This window comes from Taudactylus pleione, unplaced genomic scaffold, assembly GCF_031769625.1.
Source record: "Taudactylus pleione unplaced genomic scaffold, aTauple2 ptg000755l, whole genome shotgun sequence".
Classification (NCBI taxonomy): domain Eukaryota; kingdom Metazoa; phylum Chordata; class Amphibia; order Anura; family Myobatrachidae; genus Taudactylus; species Taudactylus pleione.
Genome location: NW_028285157.1, coordinates 2114076 through 2136920, shown reverse-complemented (window position 1 = coordinate 2136920; position 22845 = coordinate 2114076). Strand labels below are relative to the sequence as shown.

Genomic DNA, 22845 nt, shown 5'->3' with positions numbered 1-22845 from the left:
CCCCTTTGCACTGCACCACTGCTGCTGCCGCTACCCCACACGCCTACAGCCATCTCGCACTCTGCACCTCCCAAACCAACCTCCTGTGTGCTGTCCCCTCTTCCACCTGCATTAGAGTACCATTTTGTTGCCCTTCTCCCCTGCAGGTAGCCCGGTTTGCTCATCCAAACCCTGATAGTTAATACATTTTAAAAAAGCTATGAAATTCCATAGACAAAAAAACTTACGGTTTCATATGTCCGATTAACGCTACTTAGACATGATCTGAAAATTCACAAAACCCTTTGATTTTCTACCACTCAAACTCCAAAAAGCAATGAAATTACGATCATTAAGGCTGACGCCTTACAGGACGTGTTCCTTGCGCAATACAGATATGGTATGCCATCACACCCGTCGAGCGTCCAAAAGAAAAAGCTGCAGCTAAAACAACTTAATTGCCCCCTTTGATCTCATTACAGGTGTCTTTTATCTTTGCTACTGTAAGTGTTAACACACACCTGAGTAACAACACTACTCAGTAAGGATGTACTTACTTCATGTTGGCTAATTTTATGCTGTCTGAATAATAAAGTATTAATGTAACATAATTTATGGATTATTTGTCACATAAAATTAGATTGATCAAATTTTAAGGATATGGTGAGGACTAGATGATCATGTATGTCCTACTGTTCTACTACTGTGCACCTATTTCTTCTAAAATACTGACCCTTATTTAGGTCCATTAAATGCAAAAATTTTAAATCTTCAGGAGGGTACAAGCAGAAACCCGCTGGTCGCAGAATTACAGCGTGGGCAATTGAATAGCTCCGGACATTCATCCTGGGAGCAACATCCCCTTGCTTTCAATTAAATATCCGCCCCCAATTGAATACTAAAACATAGAGATTAAGATATGAAATTAGATATTTTCAGTAGTGACACAATAATAATAATAATGCATACTTCCCAACTGTCACGCTATGGGATTTTAGACCCTCTTTCCTCACCTGGTGTTGTCGATTCACTGGCTGGCATATCTCTGCTGGCCAGTCATCTCAGGATTCCCTGTTGCTTCAAGACAGAGCCGCATGGGAACCACCATCTTGCCTCAGATTAGCTGACACCATTGCAGCCATTTACAGATACTTTCTTCTCACATGACCCCAGTGTCCACTCCTGGTACAAAGTGTCCTACATAAACCATACCCAGGCCCCTATGCTTTGCCAGTTCAACTAGTCTTCTTGGAGTTCTTGTCTCAGGAGCTTGTTTTCTAGCCACTCCTGGCTCATGTATCTGAAAATTTGTGTAGTTTCTGCATAACACTGCAGCTCAAACCACGCTACAAGCATCCACAACTCCATTCTGCAAAACACCTGCAGTACCAATCTGCATACCAGAGCAATTCTCACATTGCTACATCCAGCCTGCAACCTGCAGAGGTGCCGAGAGGTGGGGAGCGGGTTCTAATTACCCAGGCCTGGGCTGCTGAAGGGGCCCGGCGGGGGGCCCGGGTCCGGCGCCACTCCTCCTCCCTGCTTGCGGCTGCTGACAGCAGTCTCCTATGCCTGTGGGGCGGAGCGATCACGCTGATCGCGCCACCCTGCGCGGCTTTGCGCCGGGCTGGGGGGGGTTCACAGCGCCCCCCTCCCCAGTGCGCAGCACCGCTGCAAAAGTCTTTTTTTTTTTTTAAACAAATCATAAAGGGGGCATGGCCAAGCCTCCCACAAATAGGACACTCCCCCTCCTTTCACCCAGGCCTGGCCAGCTTCTCTACGCCCCTGGCAACCTGCTATCTATAGAAAACCTTAATAAGTGCTTCTCTGCTACAGCTTATCAAGTGCTCATCAACACCACCTGCAGTCCACACTGCTTAACTACTAAATACAACCTAGCCCTCTCAGCAAGTGCTCACAAGCAAACTTGCAGTTCTCCAAATACAACTCTTCCTTCTCAGCTACAACTCATCTGTCACCAGTTGCATTGGCAGTCCCAGCCTAGTTACCATATGCTATACTGGTCCCAGCCCAGTTAGTGAAGTGCCAAAAGTCATGGGATAAATGCCTAGTATCGTGTAGGGCCCCCTCTAGCCCAGCAAAGTACAGCATCTTAACGTGGCATCAATTCCACAAGGATGGGAGACCTCTCAAGAGATGTTGACCCATGCCACCTGGACAGCTTGTCAGAGCTCCCTAATATTTGCAGGTGCACTCCACAGCGTCCCATAAATGCTCGATTGAGTTCTTGTGGGGTGAACGTGGTGGCCACACCATTTGTCGGAACTCTCCAGAATGCTCCTCTTACCAATTCTGGACAACCTGGAACACATGACAAGGTTCATTATCCTGCTGGAATATTTAATTGTTGTCGGGGTACATAAAGTACATGAAGGGCTGCAAATGGTCATCAAGCAATGCTACATAGCGGCTACCGGTCAATAACGTGTTCAGGTGGACCCAACCAATGCCACGAGAACACACCACACACCCTTATGAAACCAAATATACAAAAGGTGCAGACAGCACAAGTAGAAAAGACAATTACAATAAAAATAGACATAAATATAAAACCAAATAAATGGCAATATATTCAATTAAAAAAATTAGCATAACATTATTAATAAATAACGTCTGGTAAAAACTCCATTCAATATATATCGAACCTTAAGGGATTGTTAGAGGATAATAATTCACATATATCCCTTATAGAACCTTCAATTGGGAGAAAAAAAAAAATCAGTTTACAGCTGTAGTCTCATAAGTGGCAGAATGCTGTTATATAGTTAGTATGTCAACAGCTTGAAATTAGGAATAAGCCAAGTAAGTGTTCATGCTTTAAGCAAAAAGCGATGGTTAGTTTGCTGAGATAGTAAGAAGGCTTTTGTAGGGTTATTGCGGAGGTTTGTTAGTAGTAGCAATAGTTCAAGATCGCATACATGCATATAAATGGAAGTGCTTATTCATTCTCCATACTCATTCAGAAACCTCTATTTAGCTTAGTGAAGTGATTGTGCAATGAAACTCACTTTTTTCCGCTTCAGTACACTTTAAAAAACTTTGTATTTACAATTCTTCCGGGAGATAAAAGAATGGTGTATACCAGCTGGTTTAAAAAAGGCACAGTTCTTTACGCGTTTCTCCGCCTTTATGTGCAATCAGCGGCTTGCTCAGAAGTGTGTATGGAACCACCACCAGCCTGCACTGTGCCTTGTTGACAACTGGGCCTCATGGAGTCCGCACCACACCCAAACAGTACCATCAGCCTAAAACAACTCGAACCGTGACCATTCATTTTGCCAGTCATCCGGGTTCGAATTAACAACGCCCACACAAAGTGCTGTGTCCGGTATCGTGTTAACAGGGGCACTCTGGTGGGTCTTATACTCCAATATTCCATGGAAGCTATAGAACGCTGCACTGACCTGCTGAATATGCATCTGGTACCTTCTGCATTGAATGTGGATTTGATTTGAGCCAGTGTCAATTGTCTGTTACCACGGACAAATTTGGCCAGATGCCGCTGGTCACGATCATTAAGCACCCGTGGACGGCCACTGCACTGACTGCGGTGGGTGGTAATGGCTTCCATGAGGCATTCCCACATGTGACACAGTAGATCAAGGAATGTTGAATTTCCGCTTCAGAAATGGAATGTCTCTTCCGTCGGGCAACCACTATTATGCCCCGTTCGAACTTCGATAATTCACGTTCGTCTTGCCATGAGCAGCCTAGCAGGTGTTCAAACTGACTCACAAGATGCCAGATTACAACTGATGCAGGTCTGAGCATTTCCAAGACATCAATGTATGGTGACGCCACCTACCATTACCTTTACATACTGCTATCCAATGACTTTTGGCACATCAGTGTATATTAGTTATCTCCTAGGATTCACACCTTGCCATTTCCTATCCAGTGCCAAGTCTTCTCCTCAGTTCTTACTCCATACGATTAACGTAAGCGATCTACTTTTCTTCACATTCCAAACTAGCTTCCACTAAAAACTCAGTCCTGACACCAACAATGTAAGTCTCGATAGTGGGACAGAGATAGGACAGGTATGTGTCAGGAGTAAAATGGGTAGTCGTTCCATAGATATATCATATTATTGTAAAGAATGTACTTTGCAGAATCAATGAATGAAACATTAGCAATTCCATATTAGTTTCCTTCATAAAAACCATTTGCAAATAAATGTATAATGTAATTCAAAACACAACAAACACCAACATAATCCAACAATGTGATTAAACTTCATTCAAGTATCTTCATACAGTATATGCAACATTCATTAGAATTTGTCAATATATGAGCCATTATTATGTGTTAATTTCAGTGACTATGTTTAGAGATTATAAAACCCAGTTCTCCGTTACACAAAATAAATTCAAGAACCACCATGGAATTGTATACATATTTGACAAAGATAAGTGATCCATTCAGATAAACGATGCTAGGAACCATAGTTTTACAACGAATAAGGTGCACCATGAAACTGGCAATCCATTACACACAGCTATAGCTCCTCTCACATCTTTCTTGCATGTTCTTATTAGGGATGGATATCGAAAGCCTGGTAATGAATGGTTGCCGGGCCCCGACATCAAAACATGTTATGAGATGTCCATCCCTAGCTCTGATGATGTCTAAATCTGATACAGGTAACAAAGCAGAGACTTAAGCCCACTACACAATACTGTTAACGATTTGTCCAATTCCGATGCATCGAAACGACAAACCGTTAATATCGTGCAGTATGTATGCACTACATCGTGCAGTGCACGCTCCCATGGGGTCGTAAGCTGCATCACCTGATCTTTTGTACATGAAGTAAAATAAGGCAATGTGGCTGACGATCCCATACAGCACTATGAGGCGGGGGGCGCCATATCAGGCGGTCATGCACCGGATCGCCAAGTGTTTACGGACTGCCCGATATGTCGGCCCATCGGTAGGGGGGTCACCTCGCTGGGTACACACGTCGTTAAGTGTGTACCCAGCTTACGTTGCTGTGACAGTGATGATCTTGTCCAGTGTATAAATCAGTCAACCCCCACTGCATTTCTGAAAAACAAAAGTCTGCACCAATCACTTTGTTTAGAAAGAAGCACCACCCTCCCATTAATGTAACAGAGCATTGTGGACATATTCAGTTGTTTGTATATATTAATGACAAATACTTGCTTTGCTTGATGAGACATCTGAGCTGCTTTCATTTATGTCACTATATTAGAAGTAAATGTTTTTATTGCATTAGTAGAAATATGCCTAAAAATGTGCTTTACTGTAGTATGAGCCACAATGCATTCCATTGAAAGTACAGGAGGAAACGTTAATTGCCAACATCTCTGAAGTCATGTAAAGATAAATCTGTTTTTGGCTCTCCACTAACTCAGAAAAACCTCTGCTAATGAGCTATGGGCCTGATTCAAAGTTGAATGCTATACCGAAGTTCACGCAGTTTAGCGATTATAAGAGGCCTGCACATGCATCACAGCCGCGGATGCACTGCAAATGAATTGCGATCGAGCGCGCTGTGAGAGTTCACACGCAATTGATTGACAGAAAAAGGCCTCATGTGGGTGGTTAACGGGCGTTCCGACCAAAACACGGGCATGTTGTGACTGATTCCTGGGCGTGTACTAGCCAGTGTCTGCAATTGCGCATGCAGAAAACAAAGCTCCAGCGTCTCAATTACCACGTCCATTCTGAGTGACCATAGACTCACTGGAGGAGTCGATGTTTTGAAGATCTGCGTCCAATGCTACGGTTGCGGGCAGCTGCGAGGGCTCCGGTGGGTGACTCAATACAAAATCTGTTGGCTGATGCATTAGCATATTTTAGCAATTGTTAAGCAGCAAAATTCACAAATGCGTTTGCATTAGCGTACGACTCTGATTCAGGCCCTATGTCCACTATTTTCTTTCACCGCTTTGAAATGGCTGCAGTAGGGGATGTGTAAGAGGACCAAATAGAACCTCCATGACTGCGGGTTTGGATTGTTCCTCTCACTAACACCTCCTACTCCCCCAGTGTCATACGATGCCGGTTTCCACTGATCAGATGCATGTAGAAGCTCCAAGCCCTATGGGGAGGAGGAGGAGGAGGAGGAGGAGGAGGAGGAGCTAATTGTTCATATTTAAATATTTTGTGCAGTAAAATAAAAAAAACTTGTCTTTGTGTTTATGGGCACAATACCAGGTGCTTCAGTACACTGAGGACTTATTCAGTATGCTGTAATGAGACGTGTTAAGAACACAAGAAGTACTGTCTTTTTAAAGCATGCTAAGAATGACGCTCTGACTTAAAAAAATTAAAAGTCAGTATCAGGTCCACGTGGTCATGCATCAGCACTGCAGTACAGGAATCAACACACTGGCACACAAGGGGGAGTTGTGGATTATGACAGTGTAACCGTAATCCCTACCCGCTGCATGGGTCTCAGCAATGCTTTACAAATTCTAAAAATATTAAATATATTCAAAGCAGCTTAAGTAGGTTCAGCAGTTAAACCAGCATCAGTCAGAGATTTGAACAAAGGGGGGAGCAGCAGAGCGTCTTGCAGATTATAGAACAAGTCCTTAAAATCCAAACATGGGGGCAGGGCCGTCTGTAAAAGGTTTCTGCTATCTGCATAGCTGTGCCAGAGTACTACTTACACACAACCAATGATTTACTGAAGTGTTCTTCTTTCAGGAAGGGTATTTAAATGTGTGTCTACTTAGCTGTCAGACACAGAAATAAAGAAAGGAAATAAAGATAAATTAAAGCAAGGGTGTCAAGAAGGAAAAGAATACTGTAAATGAAATAGGAGAACAGAGGGCCTGATTCAGCAAGGATCGCTATTACACATGAAATCGGCCAATTGTTGTGTTCTGTGCATGCATCGCAGTGCGCGTACACACCACTGCGATCGGGACTGCGATCTCAGTGACTACGCAGACCCATCGCAGAGTGATTGACAGGAAGTACCATTTGGGGGAGGTGACGGGGGATGAGGGGTCGGCGAAATGCAGGCATGTCAGTGTGTTTGAACGCTGTTACAGTGGAGTGCATAAATTACCCATTGCGATGCCATACACAGCTTGGGCTTCCACTGCGTGTGATGAGGTTAGCAATTTCTGAGCAAGGTCAGACCTTGTGTAAGTGTGCGTGAGGCTCCGAGGTTACTCGATGTTATCGATGGTTTCGCAGTCTTGCTAAGTATTACGGATGTGTGTAAATGCCCCCATACATCAGCAATTGATTGCAGGAATTCTGCAATTTGCAATCGATTGTGTATAAAAATCTTTCCCTTTTTCAAACGATTGCAGAATTTCCACAATCGATTGAAAAAGGGAAAGATTTTTATACACAATCGATTGCAAATAGCAGAATTGCTGCAATCAATTACTGATGTATGGGGGCCTTTACGTAAGGGGGGTGCCCTTATTTTAGACTGTGTATGGCATTCCAATCATTAGCATATCTATCCTTCAGTAGTCAGACAGACCACTCACTACTATAGTAAAACAAGTATGCTTTGTTTTCCCTAAGATATGCAGTAAGATAAACAATAAATGCATATTCCATAAAAAAAAAATATATATATACAGGGTTCCAGCTAGGCTGTTTTAGCGGGGCGTGGCGCCCTGCCCTCTTTCTGGAGGGAAAAAAGCGCCCTGCCCTAACAGCCTGCGGGAACCGTCTTCACCAGTGGGTCGCAGTGTCCCGTGGGTGAAGAAATGTGCATGCGCCCGGCATCTATTCTCCCTGTCTGCAGGGCTTGGGGGCTGCCCGGCGTGTCCGTAAGTGCCAGGCACGCCCCCAAGAGTGACGAAAAGGGGCCGCGTCTTATAGACACGCCCCCTTTTCGATGACCACGCCCCCTTCTCGGTCGCGCGCCTTCGCCCTCTCTAGCTCCGGCGGCCTGCCTCCCGCCGGAGCTAGAGGGAACACTATATATATATATATATATATATATATATATATATATATAGGTAACCTTTATTAGATAGAGTAAAACCACTATTTTAAGGTTATAAAAAGGAAGGATACAGAGGTTTATCACTCCTAGCAGGAAGTGACACTGTTAGATTCTAAAGGGAAAGTAAGTTTTTATTGAAAAACAGTCAATATGATGTCGCAAATAAATTTGACAGTGGCACTATTCACTTTTATGCTCTCTCTAACCTAAGTAAAATATGAGATATGGTAAGAACTTACCCTTGTTATCTTTATTTCTACGAAGTCCATAGGGTTCCACAGGATACCTTGGAGTATAGGTGATGACGTCAGTTTTCAGGCACCACAGAGTTAAAGTTTTCAGCCTCCCAGGATGCATCTGGGTCCCTCTCCTATACCCCGCCCCCGGGCCAAGGCATCTCAGTTACATCACAAGCCATAGGCCGGAGGAGGAGAAGAAAGAGAGAGAAGAAAAAATCTGGACACTCACAAGAATCACATTCTCACCATAGGGAGACGGAAAAACCGGTGACCAGAATAAAGCCCATCTGCAGTACAGTACAGGTGCGACAGGGCGGGAGTCCTGTGGAACCCTATGGACTTCGTAGAAATAGAGATAACAAGGGTAAGTTCTTACCATATCTCATATTTTCTACTTCAGGGTCCATAGGGTATCCACAGGATACCTTGGGGATGTCCCAAAGCAGTATCCTTTAAGGGTGGGGACACTTCTGTGCTGAGAGGAGAATCCGCCGCCCGAAGGAAGCATCCTGAGAGGCAAAGATGTCAAAAGCGTAATACCTCACAAAGGTATAGACAGAAGACTACGTAGCAGCCTTGCAGATCTGAACTGCAGAGGCACCACGTCTAGCTGCAAACGAAGGACCCACAGACCTAGTGGAATGAGCCCTCACCAAGGAGGAAACTGGAAGACCTTCATGAAGATAAGCTTCTGAAATTGCCATACGAATCCAGCCTGCCAAAGTCTACTTTGAAGCAGGCCAACCCTTTTTACGGAAGCCATAGAGGACAAACAAGGCGTCCGACTTCCTAAAAGAAGAAGTGCAGTCAACATAAATTCTCAATGCCCGCACAACATCCCAAGTGGCGTCACCCACTGAAAGTCCAGGTGAATTGAAAGCCGGCACAACAATTTCTTCATTGATGTGAAAACTGGATACCACTTCGGGAAGGAATCCCGGACGAGTGCGAAGCACCGCCCTATTCCTATGAAAAATCAGAAAAGGGGGTCTACAAGAGAGAACCCCTAAATCCGAAATCCTTCTGGCCGAGGCAATGGCCAGAAGGAATATGGTTTTAGCTGTAAGCCATTTAAAGTCCACTGAGTCCAGTGGTTCAAACGGCGGTCCCTAGAGAACTCTCAGGACCACAGCCCAATTCCAAGGCGCCACCGGTGGAACAAAAGGTGGCTGAATGCGAAGAACACCTCGCATAAAGGTGTGCACATCAGAGAGCGCAGCAATCCTACGATGAAACCAGACTGACAGGGCAGACACCTGCACTTTCAGAGAAGCCAGGCGAAGCCCATGATCCAGTCCAGCCTGTAGGAAAGCCAACACCCTAGACAGGCGGAACTCCCTAAGGGAATACCCTCTAGGTCTACACCACCGGAAGAAAGTATGCCACACACGATGGTAGATTCTTGCCGAGGAAGGTTTACGAGCTCTTATTATGGTTTGCACCACGGAGCTAGAAAAACCCTCTGGACCTTAGCATGACTGTTTCAACAGCCACACCGAGTTAGGTCCGGGTGAAGACAAGGACCCTGTGACAGCAGATTCGGTCGTAATGGTAACCTCAGAGGAACGTCTACTGACAGACTCTGGAGGTCGGAGAACCAGTGCCGTCTGGGCCACTCGGAAGCTATCAACAGTAGCGTACCTCCTTCTTGATTTGAATTTCCGTAATACCCGCGGAAGAAGGGAAAACGGAGGGAAAAGGTAGGCAAACTGGAACGTCTACTAGACGGACAGGGCATACACCAGAGACGCCTTTTCGTCTCATGTTCGAGACCCGTACACCGGCAACTTGTTGTTGTGCCGGGACGCCATGAGGTCTATCTCTGGAAGACCCCACTTGTCCACCAGACTCCAAAAGACGTCCTGGTGTACAGACCACTCTCCCGGTTCCTCCTTGCTGGTTTAAATAGGCCACCATGGTGGCGTTGTCCGACGGGACCTGCACAGGGTGACCCTGGAGAACCGGCTGTGCCCGCTGGAGAGCTCTTGACACCGCATGGAGCTCCAAAATGTTTATTGGAAGCTCCGCTACCGCCCAAGTCCACCTGCCCTGAAACAAGTGTGGACCCGTGACAGGTCCCCAGCACCGGAGACTGGCGTCCGTTGTTAACAGTACCCAGTTCGCCACCCAGAACGGGCGACCCTTGTTGAGGTGGGTCGTCTGCAAACACCAGGTTAGAGACAGGCGAACATCCGGAGTGAGCCCCATCGTCTGGGACTTGAGACACTGAGGCAATCCATTCCATCTGGACCGGATCAATAGCAGCAGAGGTTTGGAGTGAAATTGGGCATACTCCACCATGTCGAATACCGACACCATTGAGCCCAATAACCTCTTTGCCAAGTGTATCGACACTCGACGACACTGCAGACAACTGCGCACCCTCAACTACAAAGCAAGAATCTTTTCCTCCGTTACAAAGATCCACTGCTGCCTGGAGTCCAATAATGCCCCGAGGTGCAGGATCCTCTGAGACGGGGTGAGAGTGGACCTCTGCCAGTTTGTCAACCAGCCGTGACGTTGCAGTATCGCAATCGTCAGATCCAGATGGTGTAAAAGAAGCTCTGGAGACCCCGCTATCAACAGGAGGTCGTCCAGATAAGGCAACAGTCGGACTCCCTGCGTCCGCAGGAGAGCCGCCATGACCGCCATGACCCTGGTGAATACCCGTGGAGCAGTCACCAGGCCAAAAGGCAGTGCCCGGAACTGGAAATGTTCATTGCAGATTGCCAATCTGAGGAACTGCTGATGGCGCAAAAGAATAGGGACATGCAGGTAAGCGTCCTGGATGTCCAATGACACCATGTAGTCCCCAGGTTCCAGTGCCAGAATAATGGACCGCAGGGTCTCCATCCGAAACAGAGGCACCTTCAAGGACTTGTTGAGGGCCTTTAGGTTTAGTATTGAACGGTAAAACCCATTGGGTTTCTGCACCAAAAATAGAATGGAATAGAAACCCAGGCCCCTCTGGGAAATTGGAACATGCACTGAAACTCCGGCCTGGAGCATAATGTGCAAAACCTTCTGCAGTTCCGAGGCTTTGCTCTGGTCTAGCGGAAGGCCTGTCCCGAAAGGAGAGGGCATACCCGTGAGAGACCACCTCCTGAACCCAAGTGTCTGTCGTAGTCCTCGACCAGCACCGGGCGAACTGAAGCAGGCGCCCCCCACTTTGGTGTCCCCCAAAAGGAGGCCTGGACCGTCAGGCCGCAGGTTTGTTATCTGACCTAGGAGCCGGACGTCTGGTACTCCAGACCTGTTTCTTGGGCTTGGACAATTTCTTGGTCCCAGCCTGCCGTGGAAAGGACTGTACTTTAGGCCTACCTTGGGCCCTGTGAGGCCGAAAGGACGACCCACCAGCACTAGAAGGAATCGTAGCAGACGGAAGACATGCAGATTTTGCTGCTGCCAACGTAACTACAATTTTGTCCAGATCTGGACCAAATAGTACCTGTCCAGACCTTCTAATCACTTTTTGGAATCCGCGTCCGCTTTCCAAGAACGCAACCATAAGGTGCGACGAGCAGCCACGGCTGCAGAGGAGATCCTAGAGGTGAGCATACAAATATCTAAGGCCGCTTCATTAATGTAAGTGGCCGAGTCTCGGAGATTGACCACCAACTCGGTCTGTTCAGCCGAACAGTCAGAGTCCAAAGACGCCTCCAAATTATCCGCCCAGCACTCCATAGCTCTGGCTACCCAACACACGGCCAGAGCCGGTCTGGATGCTTCCCTGCAAGGGAATAAACGGATTTGAGGCATATCTCCACCTTGCGGTCAGTGACATCCTTCAAGGATGACATCGAAGGCATAGGCAACGTGGCACCTTTGACTAGGCGTGTGACATGTGAATCCACTTGCGTAGGGGATTCCCGCTTAGAAAAATAATTGACCGCAAACGGATAAGCCACGGCTAAGCGTCTCTGGGGCTGAAACCGTTTACCTGGATTTTTCCACGCCTCCTCTAAATGATCCACTAATTGATCAGAAAGAGGGAACACCGTAGCCTCACCCTTAATATCCTTAAAAAGGCATATATGAATGTGGCCACCAAAGGATCAATATCCTCAATAACTAAAGCCGAGCGGACCGCTCGAATAAGACCAGGGATATACACCCTGGACTTAGCGTCCGGCTCTTTGGTACGGAGAGGTTCTTGGTCAGATAGATCCAGAATCTCCCCATGATCTGACGTCTCATCGTCATCCCCATAAGGAGCAGATAAAGACGCCACCGGCCGTTATGAGGCCGCAACACAGACTCCCCCTGTAAAACATCGGACAAATGCAGAACCGATGTAGTTAGAGTATTAACCCACGCAGGCTCCGGAGAAACCTGGGAAGGGACAGGGAGACTGTGGGGTACCATCAATTGTCTCAGGAACTCCCGCATGGGTGACGACACCACTGACTGCTGGGACAAACACGTCTGGGTAAACGCAGGTGGCGGAGCTAGCTGGCCCACAAGGGTTGTAAGCGCCTTAGCGAAACAAGCCCAGGGAGGTTCCTGTACCGGGACCATAATCGGCCGTGACAGTGCCAGGCACTGGGGACATAACCCCTCCGCGTTACCCTCCCCCTCCGCTATTGGTACCTTACATTTAGTACACATGAGCTGGAGAGGAAAATCAGTCTCAGACATGATGGTAAGTATGTGACACTCACACCTATACGTATTGGTATAGTGTGAATAACACCCTGCACACCGCGCACCGCAAGGGCTTTGAGCAGAGCAAGATCAGGGACAGTAATAAAGCTGACAGTAGAAAGTGAAAGTACAGACAGCAGACTAGCAGTTCAGTCACATACAATGCAGAAGAAACAAATCCCTGCACTATTAGCGCTGGTTCTCAACTACTCAGACCCTCAGGCTGGTAGGACTCAGCGCTGCATACACTGACCTGTAACAAACAGAGGAGAGGTATGCTGGGGGACCCAGACCGCAATGCCACCGCTCACAGGCTTCCAGCAGCGTTCACCATGCTTTAAAGATGGCCACCGAGGAGCAGAAGATGAAGGAGGCCGGCCTGGGGAGGACAGCTGACACACTGTGGCCAATCAGGCAGAGCAGAGAGGCTGTGTGCAGCAGGGGAGGCGCCGTCCGTGAGACAGGGAAAGCGCGCTCCCCTGGCATGCATTTAACCCCTGGGATGCCGCAGCGCATGCCGCTCAGCAGCGGCCCGCTGTCCCAGGGGGTAGTGGAAGCGCAGGTTGGTCGCCTGGCTCCACGCTGCAGCCAGTCCCCAGGGAGCCCCCTGCCTGGGGACTCAGGACCATGTGACCAGCGGGGACCCACCGCGGGACCCCGCTGCTTACCTGCTATCCCCTTGGATCCGGCCATGGTCCAAAACATCTGGGGACACCGCTAGCCGTGACCCCAGATGTCTACCAGCATCCCCGGATCAGTACCGGCGTTCTGGTACCGGCGGGGTGTAGGGGAGACGGCATGGACGTCAGTACTGACTGTCCATGCTGTACTCCCAGATGTGCAGCCAGCGCTGCCTTTAAAAGAAACTTCAGGGGCTCTTCACAGCCCCCCTCTGCACAGTGCCTCCGACTCCGGCCAGGCACCGACGAAACTGAGATGCCTTGGCCCGGGGGCGGGGTATAGGAGAGGGACCCAGATGCATCCTGGGAGGCTGAAAACTTTAACTCTGTGGTGCCTGAAGACTGAAGTCATCACCTATACCCCAAGGTATCCTGTGGATACCCTATGGACCCTGAAGTAGAAATAACTTTTTGCCCTCTTTACTCTCCCTTACATGCCAAGTTTTGCCAGTATAACTAATGCTGGGTACACACTGACCAATATATTGGCCAGTCAATTGATCGGCTAATATATCGTGCCCCCGTCGTCCAGTGTGTACAGACGATATGTCTGTTAGACATACCGCATTGGCTGTGCTGCACAGGCAATGAACAGGGGTGCCGAGAGGAGGGGGGCTCTTTGGTACCCATCGCTCTTTGGTCACAGCAGCCCAGCACATTGGTCATGCGCCGGGCTGAGGGGCACACAGCACACCGCTCCCCAGCACTGCGACTGGTTTTTTTTTTGAAGGGGGCGTGACCACGAATTCCGAGATTAGGCCATGCCCCCTACCCGCCCCGACCCGTTGCAGCCTGCAGATGATGGTCGTTCAGTGTGTATAAACAACCATCATCTGCAGATCACTCGATCTGCAGATATATCGCCAGTGGAGAAACCTCATCCCAGGTGCCCGTAGGCAAGATAAATGTTGGTGCCCCCCCCAAATTAAAATATACCACCCCCCAGCACCTATGCCAGCCCCAGCTGCCGTCGCCCCCCTATGCAGTTCCTTTTATACAAAGCCCCCAGTAGTGGTTCTCCTATGCAGTGCCCTCAGTAGAGGTCCCCCTATGCAGTACCGCCAGTAGTGGTCCCCCTATGCAGTGCCCCCAGTAGCAAGGCCCCTGTAGTGCCCCCAATAGCAAGGCCCCTGTAGTGCCCCCAATAGTAAGGCCCCTGTAGTAATGCTGCTGTAGTGCCCCCATATGATGCCCTCAGTAGTAAGGCCCCTGTCATGTAATGCCCCCTGTAGTAAGGCCCCTGTAGAGACCCCTGTAATAAGCCCCCAGTAGTGCGCCCCCTGTAATGCCCCCAGTAGTAAGCTCCCTGTAGTGCCCCATTAGTAAGTCCCCTGTAGTGCCCCATTAGTAAGCCCCCTGTAGGGCCCCCAGTAGTAAGCCCCCTGAAGTGCCCCCTGCAATAAGCCCTGCCAGTAGTAAACCCCCTGTAATGCCCCCCCGCGCACGCACACATACATACATAAAAAAAAAAAAAAAAATCTACTTCCCTTAAACCCCGCTCCAGGGCCTGCTGCCGTCCTTTCCTGGCGTCCACTCCTCGGTACTATGGTAGTGACGTCATGACGTCACTCCCATAGTGCACTGTGGGACCCGGAAGCCGGAGCTCAGGAGTGAGCTCCGTCCTCCAGCTACCGCCGGGGGGAGAGAAGGAGCCGGGCGCCCGCTGGCAACACACTCAGCGGGCGCCCGGCAAATGAAGGGTGCAGGGGGTGCGACTGCACCCCCTGCACCCTCCGTAGTTACACCACTGGAGGTAGAGCGCCGATCAGCGGCGCTCCTTATCCATGCAGCTCCGGGTGGCAATGGAGCCAGGTGCCGCCCTTCAGGGCTGGTGCCCGGCGGCAAATGACTCCATTGTCTCTGGTAGTTCCGCCACTGTATATCGCTATAGTGTGTACCCACTTTAAGGGCTGGTTTGCTTCCATAAGATTGGTAAATGAGTTTAAACTCTAAACACATCTCTTTGTCTACTTCAGCTGCAGAAGCTGTTCCCCGAGATTTAATTCAATTATTAAATTTCTCAAAATCTTTGTGGGTAGATGTAACGCAGACAAACTCAAGGACAAAGTAATTTTTTTTAAAGAGTTTAGCCGACACAGTTGATTGGCCTTCCACAAACATACATACACAAAGGGAAGCTTAGAAAGTAAACACTGTGCACAATCTAAGTACAGAGCTGATGCCAACACTAGAGGAACCTATGAAGTTGCATAGGGTGACGCATCGTAGCGACAAATTGTTAATATCGTGTGTGTGTATGCACTACATTGTGAGTGCACGCTCCCGTGGGGTCATCAGCCGCATCGCCTGATCTTTTGTACATTCAGTCCAACAAGGCGATACAGTTGACGATCACATGCAGCGCTATGCTGCGACGGCCAACATATCGCCGCCGTAGCTCCACAGACAGAGAGCTCTGATTGGTAGAGCTCTCTGCAAAGGATACAGGTATTGCCAAGGGAGCTGCTACGCATGCCGAGCAGCAGCAGCTCTGCTCACATGGGTTCTGGCGGTGACCCGCCTCCCTCCTCAGCAAGAATACTGGTGTGTGTGTGCGCGTGTGTGTTATGCAGTCAGGAAGCTCGACTGTCATACAGCGGAAAGGTACAAATGATAGGTGTCAAAATCCCGATGCCTATCATTAGACCTACGCTGAGAGACTGGTGCCCAGCATACCAAACGAAGGTAGGCCGGGCGGTGACAGCGGACAGTCGGGGGGGGGGGGAGGGGGGGGTTAGGTTAGGGGCTCCTGGGGGGGACTTAGGGTTAGGGAAGGGGGTGTTAGGTTTAGGCACTCCCAGGGGAGGCTTAGGTTTAGGCACCCCCAGGGGAGGCTTAGGTTTAGGGTGCGGGGAGGGGGTGTTAGGTTTAGGCACCACTGGAGGGAGGTTAGGGGGGTGAGAAAGGTTAGGGATAGATAAGATACTTACAGTGTCGGGATCTAGTCCTGTCGAGCTTCCGGCGTCGGTATTACATCTGCCGGGCTCACGGCCGGTGGGAATTCATACCGATCCCGTATGTATGTATGTATAAGTGTGTGTGTGTGTATATGTATGTATATATGTTACCTGTGTGTAAGTATTCTTGTGTGTGCTGTGTGTATGTATGTCTGTATGCACGTATGTATCCTGTGTGTAAGTATTCTTGTGTGTGTGTGTACATAGATGTATGTATTTGTCTGTGTATATGCTGTGCATGAGTATGCTTATAAGTTATGTGTGGGTATGCCGTCTGCAGGGTGGGGGGTTTCATGTGTCGCATCGCTAGGTACACGCATCGTTTAGTGTGTACCCAGCTTCAGATTTGGGAGGGGTGTGTCCAAACTGAAATCTAAATTGGATTGTAAAAATAAAGCTGTCCAGTATTTGTGGGCTACATGCAGAAGCAGCCAATATTTACCCTGCATGCAAAAATAATAAATGTATTTACAACTCTTGCATTGCAACATGGTTTGTCTGTGTACAGTTATGGCCCCTATCAACTAGACCAGTGATTCCCAACCTAGGGACCTCATTCAGAGGCGCTCACAAAATGAGAGCGCTCGCTCTGAATGAGGGCGGCCACATCTATTTTCCGGCCCGGCCTCCTGGCTGCTCGCTAGGCTGTGGGTGACCATCCACAGCTTTAGCGAGCGTCCAGGTTGATGGTCAAGACCATCACAACCATCGGGGCTTGCGACGAGACCCTTGTGGTAGGGTCTCGTCTGCCGAAAGCCCCAGTGAGCTTTCGGCTCTATTAGAGCCGGAAGCTCACCACTGACATCACGAGTGATGTCAGTTGGGGCCGTCCTCGAATGGCTCCGTTTTCCAAGCCACCCCCCCCGCTCCGCCTACAAAACGGTGCGAGCTGTCGATCACCATCGACAGCCGCCCCTTTGTAGTAAATTCTCTCGCTCCGGAGCTTGCGCACGCGCAGTGCGGCCGCTATAATAGAGAACCTCAACCAAGTAGTGTGGTGTGTGGAGGTGAACAGGGTATAAAGGGATGATGTAGTCTATTATAGCAGGTGCAGAATTCCAAACAGGACTGTTCAGGAATAACAGCAGTAGGAAGTGTAACATTTCCCATACTACACACTCTTGTGTATATCTTGTTTTATACAGTACTCTAAACAACAATCACTCTGCAAACTGCTCAGTCTAGCTCAGGGTGTACGGACCTGGGTACATCCATATGGGGTGACATTTTTGGAAAAACCACATGAGTTTATCATATACTTAAAATGCTTTGCTCTATTACCAGTACCTCCATTATACTGGTAGCGTGTTTAGCGCAGGAGAAATACAATGTGACGAGTCCTCAAATTTGAAGCGCAGTGTTACGGTTTTAGAAATCAGCGGTGTCCGTGGGCCCATAATCATAAAAAAACCCTTACACCCTAACTTGAATGCATTATTGAAGTGTCAATTTATGAGAAGTGGATAAGTGAAGAATAACCCTTGATGCAATGGGCTATTGTACTGAGCAAGTACTGTATGCATCTGTTAGTAAATACCCCAGCCTTTTTCTTTTCTCTAGTAAATGCCCCTTATTTGAGGGAACACACCACCTTCCCTGACAGGACACGGGAAAGGGGCTTGGACTATACAGCCCCAAACACCTGACAGGCACGGTTGAATGGCGTGATTAGAGTGTGGGTGTGCACAAGTGACGTCATTACCTTCTTCGGGGTCTTGCTGACGGAAGCCATAAAGGTGAATCTGTTTGACGCCTCTGGTTCATCTGTTGCAGCTACGTCTGGGGTAGACATGGTGGTAGCAGCTCCGAGTCGGCCAGGTAATTCTAGATTCTGAATTGTATGACTGTATCGGTACACCGGCCGGGTCGAAAGTACGTCACTACTGCGTGCTACGTATTTACGTCACATACTGGCAAAGGGATCTGAGCGCTCAGTGCTGGCAACGCACTGACGTCCTATGGCGAGGTAACCACTAGAGGGCGCTAGTAAGACGCGCTTACTAAACTACAAATTGATACATTTATTATATAAATTAGTTTAGTGATTGTGAGGTAAGTATGAAAGACAATCATTATTCTTAGAAAAATACTTATTCTTAGGAGATACTTTTATAGCTATCTGTTTTTTACATCTGTTAATGTGAATAATATAGGGTATTTCTAAATTTAAATAGAAAGGAGTTATTTTTTCAAACTGATATTTTCAAACTTGAGACTGTCCCTTAAAGTTAAAGGGACAGATGACCTTGTTTCTACTGTTTTAGGCTAGATTAGCCTGAAAATGTTTTTTTACATGTAATAGCACCAACATGAGATCGTAGCCAATGCTGCCATACTATATGTGAAGCTGTAGCAGGGTGGCTGGCTGTGTCAGGATGTCCGAACATTAAGGGACTGCTGGCAGGGGCAAACGCAGGAATTTTCCAAGGGGGTTCACACACACATATATACTGTGTGCGTGTATGTATGTATGTATGTACATATATATATATATATAATGCACACACAGATATACACACACATACCAATATATATACATACACATATATATGTCACACATACCTTACACACACACATCACACATCACACATCTACTGTATGTCACACATACATTACACACACACTTACCTTGCAGCAGCTGCGGGTTGTAGACTTGTGATGAGGATGGGACCTGGCAGGAAGGCACCATGTCATTAGGCCTGGCTGTCTAGTGAGAAAATGCTGCGATTCGCTGGTGAATAAGGAGGGGGCGTAGCCAAATGTTGATTTCAATGGAATCACATCACATTGGCTCCGCCTCCTCCTGATTGACCTACGAATCGCAGCATTTTTATGCAACGCGGCACGGCTTAAGAAGATGGTGCCTGCTCTCCAGTGTGTCAGGAAGGATTTCTGGGTACTCAGACCCCCCCCCCCCCCCCTCATGTGTGCTAGTGGCTAGCACCTGTAATCTAAATTAAAATAAAGACAGTACACGGACACCGACTGTTGTATACATTTAATAAAGACTTCCACACATCCCTCTCTTTCCAATTTATAACACCATACTGGCATCAGGTCCTCTTTGGTCCTTGAGGGCTGGTAGAGGATGCAGCCATTGGGCTGTGTAGCAGCCTGGGGGCTGGTAGAAGATGTAGCCACTGGGCTGGGTAGTAGTCCTGAGACCTGATGGAAGATGCAGCAACTGGGCTGTGTAGCAGCCTTAGGGGCTGAAAGTGGTTTAAAGTCTTTGGTATAGCATCCTTGAGGGCTGGTAGCGGATTCAGCCTCTGTGCAGCCTCTGGGTAGTGTAGCAGCCTTGAGGGCTGGATGATGGTCCAACCACTGGGCTTTGTAGCAGCCTTGAGGGAATCGGTATGAAATACCACCAGGCCACATGGCCGGAGATTCGATTCCCGGCATCGGCAGGCCGACAAAAGCAGAGTTCCCGGCAGTGGAAGCCCGACAGCACTGGAAATCCCGATCGTCGCTAGGGTAAGTATAAACTAACCTAACCACCTAACCCTCCTTATGGGTGCCAAACCCTAACCTCCCCCCAAGTGCCTAACCCTAATCCCCCACTAAGTGCCTAACCCTAACCCCCCCTTCCCCGCTGCCTAAACCTAAGTCCCCCGGGGGGTGCCTAACCCTAAGTCCCCCCCGGGGGTGCCTAAGCCTAACCCTTCCTCCCCCTATCCTAACCCTCCCGGGGGGTGCCTAACCCTAAGTCCGCCCAGGGTGCCTTAAACCTAACCCTCCCTCCCGTGGCTGTCCGCTCACGGCGCCCGGCAACCCTCCGATCGGGATGCCGGGCGCCGGTCTCCCGGCATCGGGGAAATGTCAGGCATCTACATCTAGATGCCCGGCATTTCACCCTCGCCGGGATATGACAGTCGGGAAGCCGGCTGTCGGTATTAAGGCAGCCAGTTTCCCGATTTTATACCGCCTTGAGGGCTCGTAGCAGATGCAGATACTAGATAGTGCAGCAGCCATTGTGCTGTGTAGCACCCTGAGGGCTGGTAGAAAATGTAGCCACTGGGCTGGGTAGCAGTCCTGAGGGCTTATGGAAGATGCAGCAACTGGGTTGTGTAGCAGCCTTAGGGGCTGAAAGTGGTTTAAAGTCTTTGGTATAGCAGCCTTGAGGGCTGGTAGCGGATTCAGCCTCTGGGCTGTGCAGCAGTTGATGCCGTGATGCACCTAGTGCCACCGAGATTACATAAGCGGCAGGATGCTGCAGTGCGGCTAATGTCACTGGGTTGACACTAGCAGTGGATGTCACTGGAGTGTGACCTGTGCCACCCAGGTGACACAAGCGGCAGGATGCTGGAGTGCGGCTAATGTTGCTGAGTTGACACTAGCGGAAGATGTCACTGGGTTGTGACCTGTGCCACCGGGATGACACAATCGGCAGGACGCTGGAGCGTGGCTAATGTCGCAGAGATGACACAAGCTTGCAAGACTGGAGACAGACAGGCTGAGGTATTGGACACTCGACCAACACGATGTAGAAACCGGAACTTGAAACACGTGAAACAATATCACCGGCATCTGTGCAACGCTCCAGCAGGACAGAAAAATAGAGGAAGCACCAATCCCACTTCAGCAGGGATGACATACTGCCTAAAGGGAGGACTTCATGCACTGACAGCATAATGTCTCTGTCTCCCAGCAACCGGCCTGATAGAACCACCATCCAATGGAACACAGCTGCGGCTTGTGACAGTACCCCCCCTTGACGAGGGGTTAAGAAACCCCTAACTCCAGGTTTCTCAAGAAACTTCTGGAAAAAACTTCTCATTATGGAAGGAGCATTCAAAGATCTCACAGGAACCCAGGATCGCTCTTCTGGCCCATACCTGAAGACCTCTTCGTGAGACTCTGGAATCCAGGATTCTTGCAACTACAAATTCTTGATGTCCTTGGATAAGGACAGGTGAAGGTCTTACTGGCCATCTAGAGCTGAACCTGAGGGATGAAGACACAGGCTTGAACAATGAACCGTGAAATGTATTATTGATCCTGAGAGTAGTAAGTAACCTAATACTAAGGCCACTGGATTGACCAGGGAGATAATCCTAAAAGGCCCAATAAATCTGGGATCCAGTTTCTGAGACAGCTGGGAATGTTAATATTCTTGGAGGACAACCAAACTAGATCTCCCACTTTAAAATTACACGATCTCCGACGCTTATCTGCCCAAGTCTTGGAGTGACAGGATGCCCTAATAAGACATTGTTGAACCTTCGTCCAAACCAACTGTAGCCTCTGTCACGATCTGTAAAGTTCTTCCTCCTTGCCTCTGGTGTCACTCTTTGCCTGTCTAGCCCATTCCACCCTGGCTAGTCTTTGATTGCAGACCTGATTGCCTAAATCAAGCAGCTGTGGGTTGCACCTGGGAACTAGCTTTATATCTTCTCAGAACTGAGCAATCAGTGCCAGGTCATCTAGTCTACCTCTGTGACTGTGCTCCAGGTTTACCATTGCCATATTATCTCTGCCTGTTATCACTTTGGATCCTGGCTCACTGCAACCAAAGTTTTCTCCTGCTTCCCTGTGTGAGTACTCAAGGACATTATTATTTCTTACCTTGCACCAACTGACCAGGACTTTGTTTATTTGTATTCCAATTCCTCTGATCCTGTTATCAGCAATTGCTAAGTCTACCTCACTCCATCTGTACTCAAGGACATTATTATTTATTACCTTGCACCAACTGACCGGGACTATGTTTATTTGTATTCCAATTCCGCTGGACTTGTTATCAGCAATTACTACATTTACCACACTCCATCTGTACCTGTTTTGCACCGCATTTGCTACCTTGGACTTTAGTGTGTGTACCCAGTCCGGGTCCAGCCTGTATTCACATTGCCTGTTAATATCCCCATTCAGAATTCAGTGATTGCTCATCTACATAAGCAAACAGAACTTTGTCTATGTTCAGTGATCATCCATCTGTATTACTCCTGTACTGTTCTGTTTAAATCAATAATTCCTGCATTCATGAGTAACCCTTGTTTGCTAATAAATTATTATTTAATTTCACCTGACAGCAGTGATTAACCTTATTCAAGTATTTTGAGTACTTCATGCACACACGCACATACACAAACCTTGGGGATTGTGACAGACTCAAAACTGATGAAGAGGATGGAATACCGGTAGAGACTACCTCAAAGTAGTTTACTCTAGGGTGCAGCCTAGAGTTGCAGAAGAAAGGCTGAACAGAAGACGATGAGTGGCAGGAATTGTTGAAAGCAAACTCTGCAATGGGGAGATGAGACACCCAGTCATTCTGTTACTTGGAGACAAAACATCGGAGGTACTGCTCAAGAGACTAGTTCACTCATTCCATCTCTCCGTTTGACTGTGAATGATACCTGGAAGAAAGGCTGATG

At 48.3% G+C, this 22845-nt stretch overlaps 1 protein-coding gene and 1 long non-coding RNA gene across 3 annotated transcripts in view; one reads left to right on the top strand and one right to left on the bottom strand.

Moving 5' to 3' along the window:
* Positions 1–18339, bottom strand: part of AHCYL1 (adenosylhomocysteinase like 1) — a 139852-nt gene extending 121513 nt beyond the window's left edge. For both annotated transcript variants that reach the window (XM_088457307.1, XM_088457308.1), the window contains exon 1: positions 18171–18339. In XM_088457307.1, coding sequence (XP_088313433.1) covers positions 18171–18260 — 90 coding nt within the window. In that variant the 5' untranslated portion in view covers positions 18261–18339. The remainder of the gene's footprint in view (positions 1–18170) is intronic.
* The window catches only part of LOC148477056 (uncharacterized), a 44222-nt gene continuing 39580 nt past the window's right edge, over positions 18204–22845 (top strand). Inside the window, exon 1 of the long non-coding RNA XR_015872568.1 lies at positions 18204–18286. This is a non-coding gene — a long non-coding RNA (uncharacterized LOC148477056). The remainder of the gene's footprint in view (positions 18287–22845) is intronic.